At 30.1% G+C, this 6,852-nt stretch overlaps 1 protein-coding gene across 1 annotated transcript; it reads right to left on the bottom strand.

Annotated features, from left to right (window-relative positions):
* Positions 1-3,537: 3,537 nt before the first annotated feature.
* LOC111613723 (calcitonin gene-related peptide type 1 receptor-like) lies at positions 3,538-4,859 on the bottom strand (the record flags this gene model as incomplete). The annotated part of the gene is made up of 6 exons (XM_023355060.1): positions 4,734-4,859; positions 4,476-4,558; positions 4,270-4,396; positions 4,038-4,191; positions 3,853-3,919; positions 3,538-3,601 (listed from the first exon to the last, which is right to left on the bottom strand). Coding segments are annotated over exons 1-6 (621 nt in total), but the record flags the coding sequence as incomplete, so codon positions are not given.
* Between the last annotated feature and the right edge of the window lie 1,993 nt (positions 4,860-6,852).

The following is a 6,852-nucleotide window of genomic DNA, read 5'->3' as shown; positions in this document are numbered from 1 at the left end:
ACACAAATTTGAACATTAAAAAAGAATTAACTCATTCAGTTGGACAGTAAACAAGATTAAGTTACTGAAATTACCTTCGATTTTAAATTAAAAATAATAATGATTATTATTTTAAAACGTATAACAGAACGGTGATTTTATAAAATATAATTTACCGTAGAAAAGTAACCGTATGTAGGGAGGCCCAAATCTCAGTTAACCGTGAGAGAAAGATTGCAAATGAACCACCATTAACGATACCAATCTATCCCAAACAGGCTTTAAAGTACTGTATAGACAAGTTAATTGACTTTTAGGCCACCCTATTTATATGTTAAAACATATATATACACGTAAATATTTAACATATTGGAAGGGAAATCCAAAAAACTGTTGAGGTAGAGGGAAGAGAATAATTTATCATTATAACTAATTTATAAAGCGATTCTAAAAACATATATTCGGTTAACTTACTTTTGGACCATCCTGTCTTTTATATATATATATATGTATAGAATATAATACATAGACACAGGGTGGCCCAAATATGAGTTAACTCAGAGGGAAGCGAGTGATAAATAATTGACATATCTGTANAAAATAAATTCTATATTATTCAAACGACTTTTATAATTTTTTTATAATACAGTATATTAATTAATTAAAAATTGAGAGTAATCGTAATTGAAGTACCCCTATTTAACGCTGTGGAGATAGATTTTTATCGGTCTATATACAACTAAATCTGATATGGACACGCGGAATAAAACAAGTATTAGTATCAAATCTTGCCATTGTGGCACTTTTGTCGCTGCAAGCAATAAGAAAGCTGTCTTTATTTGAAGGGACACTTTGTAAATGTGTGGTTTATCAAGGACATTTGGTATATTTGGTAGCTTTGAAAGGTGTAGGATCAGAGGGTCAATTACAGTACACTTGTCACATTGTTGCTTGCAGCGCTAAAAGTGCCATATTGGTGAATTTTTGTACTACTATTTTTTTACGGAAATGTCTTCTGTTTGTTCTGAAATGTCACCATAATAATATTCTCGCTTTTGGACGGCTAAATATGTCTATTTAAATTTCAAAATCCTCAATAGCAACCGTTGCCCGAATTGATAAAAGCATTGGACACTAATAGTTGGTCGTGGGTTCGCCACGACCAACTATTAGTGTCCAATACTCCCGTATATATATATATGAGGTGTTAGTTTATGTCACGTGGGAGTTTTCCGGGTTTTATTCACGTGCCTAACATCCAAATACGAGTGTTTTTTCAATATAAGACAATCCAAACAGTTCCAGTACTTAATATATTTGATAATTAATATTATCAAATATTAAGTACTGGATCTGCCCAGGAGAATGCCTTTCGTCAGGACTTTCTACTGAAAGCTGACACCTATTTGGGCATTATTAACGTGGAGAGAATCGGGAAAACTCTACGTAGTTGCCCTTAGCGAGGCGCGAACCCACGACCACCTATCAGTGTTTAGTGATTTCATCCACTCGGCCACTCGTACAAATCCTAAGGATATGCCTCACATGCTTAGGGGTTCCAAATACTATATTGGCACATACTTAATAAACCAGTTGGCAACATAATTATTGAACACAGAGAATATTTAATTATTTTTGTATGAAATATAGTGTATAAACAGTATTTTTGACATTCTGCAGTATTTTCTCCCTTTAAAGAAAACTTTGCTTTCACTTTTCAGCAATAGATACGTCTTTTAATAATATAAACTTTCACAGCCGACAGCGATTTGAAGATATTAAACTTTCTTTCATCATTTTATAATAACTTTTTAATTCGTTATTTTACTTTACTCTCTTCTATTTCATTTTTCAGCATCTGTACTTGAAATGTCGTATCAAAGCAATCGAGTAGAAGAGGAGTCCGGTTTCGATTTCCAGTTTGAAATAGATTACCTTAATTCCTCGGGGTAGGAAGGGGGAGAAAAAAGGTTAAACAACAAAATACTTCAAATTAAAAGATTTTTATCTACTTCAAACCTTCAGAAATGAGCTAAAAAATCTGAAATTAAATTACTTTTTCCCTGTGTCCTGTCAATTTTTGTACTGACGAGAACCTGTGAACAGCAACCACTGGAGGAAATTTTTTGAAAAATGCATTTTTGAGGCCCTTTATGAATGCCTTATTACATTAAAAAAAACTATTAAGTCTCAAATTTACAGGTCCTCAAAATTGTAGAATGTTATAAAAACAAGTCGTATCACATTACAGGATCATTAAGGTCCTCTACTGTGATAGGACTTGTCTTCATTAATGCCCTTTTTTTTAATATAAATTTAGAAAACTGCACGTGCTCAGCCCGTCTTGGCCAGGCTCGAACCCACGACCGAATTTCTAGTGTTCAGGGAACGGAATCGCTTGGGCACTGGTGGGCCCCCACGACCAGCTACCAGTGTTTAGNTATCCACATTATAAATTCTAATGATTAAGATTTATACTGTTTTATGTAACTAATATTGGGGTAGGAAATTATTATATGCTTACTTCATTTATTATAAAAATCTCCTAAGTTACCAGGAGGATAAGTCGTGATGTAATTTAACAAGTAAGAAGTTTCTGCTTCCACAAGTTTAATTTAATTAACTTAAATATATTACTTTCTTTCTTAATTCTTATCAAATTGGTTTAAATATGTTTTAGTTATGCATCTAATTAATAAATAATAATAGTAATTTTAATTTAAATGCGATTTAAGATCAAAAGTTTATACACGTTTTACATTCGTTATCTTAAGTTATTTGCTCTGGTAGTTTAGGCAGAGTCAAATGAAGCCTTTCCTTGGGGCCTCGACTTTTTAAGGGTCTCTTAATTAAAACACTAGTCCTAAGAATACTTTAAAATCTGGCAAATGATTTTAGAGTTCCCATTATACGTGTGAGTCCCCTTTTTCATATTTGCTTTTCCTTCTTCATTTACCAGTGTAGGTAGTATAGGACTCACTGTACTGGTAGTTGGCACTTTTGGCATGGCCAACAATAAAGTTTTTCCGGGTTTCCTCCACAATGGAGACCAGCTTTTCCGAGAAGGAAAACTTTGGCAAAGACCGATAAGTTGTAGCCAGTGACCTCAATCAAAAGTAATTATTCTAAATTTCTGGGGTCAGTCAGTTGTCAGTCAGTCGTCTTTCCACTACTGCACGAGTTCTGTAGCTCTGGGCACATCAGAACAAATATTAGCTACAATGCCCTACCATAGGGGATGTGTAGCTCTTAGTGCTCCCAGAGCGGAAAGAGGTTTATGGGTCCTTCATATCTGTACTCCACCAAAAGAAAGAATAGATTCATGCTATCATCTATACAAATCCGAAACTCCTGCCCTTAAGGAAGCTTATAAGGGAACTCTTGCCCTTAAGCTTTTCATATCTGGTCTCGATTTTCACCAATCTAACACTGTTCTCCGGATTAAGAAAGGGCAAACAGTGGAAATTTAAAGGTCTACATTTCTTTAAAATTGCAGCCTAATATAGAAACTTCATAATAATAAATAATTCGGTAACAATGAGTTTATTGGATACTTACCAGCATTGATATACACACCGGTACTGTTATTATATAGAATGTCGGACTTTCTTCTATCCAGCAACTTTTTTAAACCATAAAAAATAAATCAGTAATTATTATTATTATTATTATTATTATAAAAACATATATAAGTATAAAATGTTCATAATTCGAAATAAAATAGTAATAAATAACTTGTTATATACATTAATAGTAAATAAAAGTGTCTACAGATGGCGCTAGATTGCACACTACCTATTGTATTGTTTCTATTGAAGGGATGTGTGCGGGTTATATGCTGATTTTACCACAAAATATGATAATATTACTTACTAAACTGCTTCCTTAGATATAGATGCTCTGACCGAGCTGTATATAGTAATTAATATCAGCGGTAAAACTATAAAAAACAAATAATTATTTACAGTTAAAATCAACACTCACGTGTTAGAATCAATAACATGATACATTAATACTACTGATTCTGAGTCGGATAATGAATACAGATAACGACTTACCCCATCCAATAACACAGAACCATTTGAATATTTTATTTTCTTGTACAAAAGCGAAGACCATCAATGTATGCAAATGTAATCCCTCGCAGAACATCCAGAAATAGTTGCACACAAGAAAATAATGCACAACTATATGCAAAATTTGGCATCCTATCTGCAAGTTTGGTTTATTTATTCTTTTACTATATAAAATATTTGTATAAAAATTTAAAATTTTTAATGAAATCTTTACATTATTTGCTTCCAAAACTTCTACGTGTTGAACCACTTCGGTATACCATATGATCCATGTCATGTTGTTCATGATAAATGAGAAAAACAGATTCTTGTGAATGGTAATACGAATGCACTGAAGTGAACTAAAACCAATATTATTATCTATGTCAGTTGTTTAGATTAATTTCTTACTTTTTATAAATAGTTAATATTTATACTCACGGAAAATAAAAGAAAATTGCAAGCGATATCAACAGAGCAACGAGTGATACTGAGTATCCAGCAATATATAATTTATTAATCTTCTGTCTAAACTATAAAATTAAGTGAGATATAAATAATAAATTAAATATAATCTTAATTTCATTATTGTATGTATTAATAAAAGTACAGGATGTCCATCATATTTATTATATAAAAATTTTACGTAGGCTATCAGATACATTTACTTGTTATGTTTGTAGTTAGACCCCTCTATACTTTCGTTAAGGTTCTCAACCTTTTTTCACTCGTGTACCATCTGAGTCTTCTTGTATAGATTTGTAATACTAACGGGTATCCTTGTGGTACGTGTACCACTGGTTGAGAACCGAGCAATACCAACATTCTATACTTGTAAACACAATCGATTGATTAGTTAGTGTTTCAGGTGCAACAAACACGAATTAAATATCACATAATTGTATTTATGGGATAATACAATGCAACACAAGAGCGATATGCTAAGAGGGGGTGTGCTACCTTCAAAGAGGTCTTCCGTGAGAAATTAGACCCTAATTTAGGTTTATACATGTAAATAAAATCCTAAAAACCACGCAGTCGAGCTCGAACCAACGACTAACTAGTGTTTTATCTACTATACTAGAGAAGACTTCGTGGATATCCTGTATTTTTACACAAATAAAGAGATCATAATTGCAATTATTAATTTGAATTTTTATATTTAATCCTAAATGCTTCTCAATATAAAAATTCAAATTCCTGATATTAATCAATTTAATAAATTACAGAATTTAAACAATTCCACTCATTCTTCTACTCAACACAATGTGATATATATTGACACGAATACTTGTATCCAGGTTGTGTATGTGTGTGCGTGTGTGTGTGCGTGTTTTCCCCCTCGAAACTGTTATTTCCTTCCAGCTTGGAAGGAATCAATCACGGAAAACCTATAAGCGCCTGGGAATTGGGCTTCACTGCTGACTACCAAGTTCTGCGGATAAGCCAACATTACAGGTTGACGGTTGCTGCTTTAGTAATGGAGAAATATATCGGAAAAGATTGTACACTTGAGAAAATTATTTGAAACAAAAAAAAATTATATAACTTATATTTATTTATTTTATTATTAAATAATAAATTACTAATTTTTTATATCAGTTATCTAATCGGATTAAGTGATTAATACATTAAAAAAAACACTTAATATATCAGCATCGTACGTAATATTCTATTAGTTTTAATGTAATAAATATATAATTTATTATTTTTATACATACTTTATTACATAAATTAAACAATTTACAATACTTTTACAATAATTAACATAAATTATGAAGAGTAAATAATATACAACACGCTGTTATTGCTGTTTCTTATGCTATTAACATCAAATGAAGATTAAATTAAATAATTCCTCAGCATTATTTATTATTATTTCTTTATATTCTTTTTGATGGTTTTCAAAAATGTTTCAACAACCTATTTTAAAAATAATGAAGATAAATTTTTAATCGATCAAATTAAATTAATATATTTTTTATAATTTAAAGAAAAATTCGTCATTTATTTACTTGAATTATCCAAGAGAGCAATGGAGAGAAATTGTATTTAAAATTTTATAAATAAGTAAAATTTCTTTAAAATTTTATCTTAATTAATTTACTTTTACTTTGTTTTTTTTTTTTTACTTTAAAATCACTTTACATCATCCTTATTCTGATATTTACCAAAGTAATTTATTTATTAAATTAATCTAAGTAAAGAATAGAAATTTAGTAAACAAATTAATACTTTTATTCATTTTAAATTCAATAATTATTATCAATTTATTTTAAAATAAAATACAGTAAAAACCTGCCTAAAACGGAAATCTGCTTCAAGAGTTTAAACCTGTTTAAAACGGAAAAATATTCGGTATCGTCCGCATTACACAGGTTTTACTGTATATAATTACAGAATAAATTTAGAAACACTTCATATTTTAATTGATAAAAGAAATAATTTGATTAATTATTAAATTGTTTTTCCAAATTTAATATTAATCACATATATAATTGAATTATTTTAATTGTTTTATGCAGTCAAACCTCCAAAGAACGGCCACTGATGATAAACATTTTTAAAAAATGGTCGCTGTTTGAAGGTTATTCTGTACGCATTTAAAGAGTTTTTAAAGAAATGACCGCCGTTTAGAGTGGCCGCATTTAAGAGGTGGTCGCTTATTGCAGGGTCGAGTTTATACTTAAAAATTTCACTTAAATCTTATTATTAGATTGCATTTTTATTATATATTATTTTTTATATTATAAAATTTACAATAAAAATTTACATAATTTATATTATTTTATTTTATAAAAATATGGTAGGTATGCTT

This window comes from Centruroides sculpturatus, unplaced genomic scaffold (genome assembly GCF_000671375.1).
Source record: "Centruroides sculpturatus isolate CEXI.00-Female unplaced genomic scaffold, Cexi_2.0 scaffold2030, whole genome shotgun sequence".
Classification (NCBI taxonomy): domain Eukaryota; kingdom Metazoa; phylum Arthropoda; class Arachnida; order Scorpiones; family Buthidae; genus Centruroides; species Centruroides sculpturatus.
Note: the sequence above shows the minus strand (reverse complement) of the source record. Positions and strands in the feature narration are given on the sequence as shown.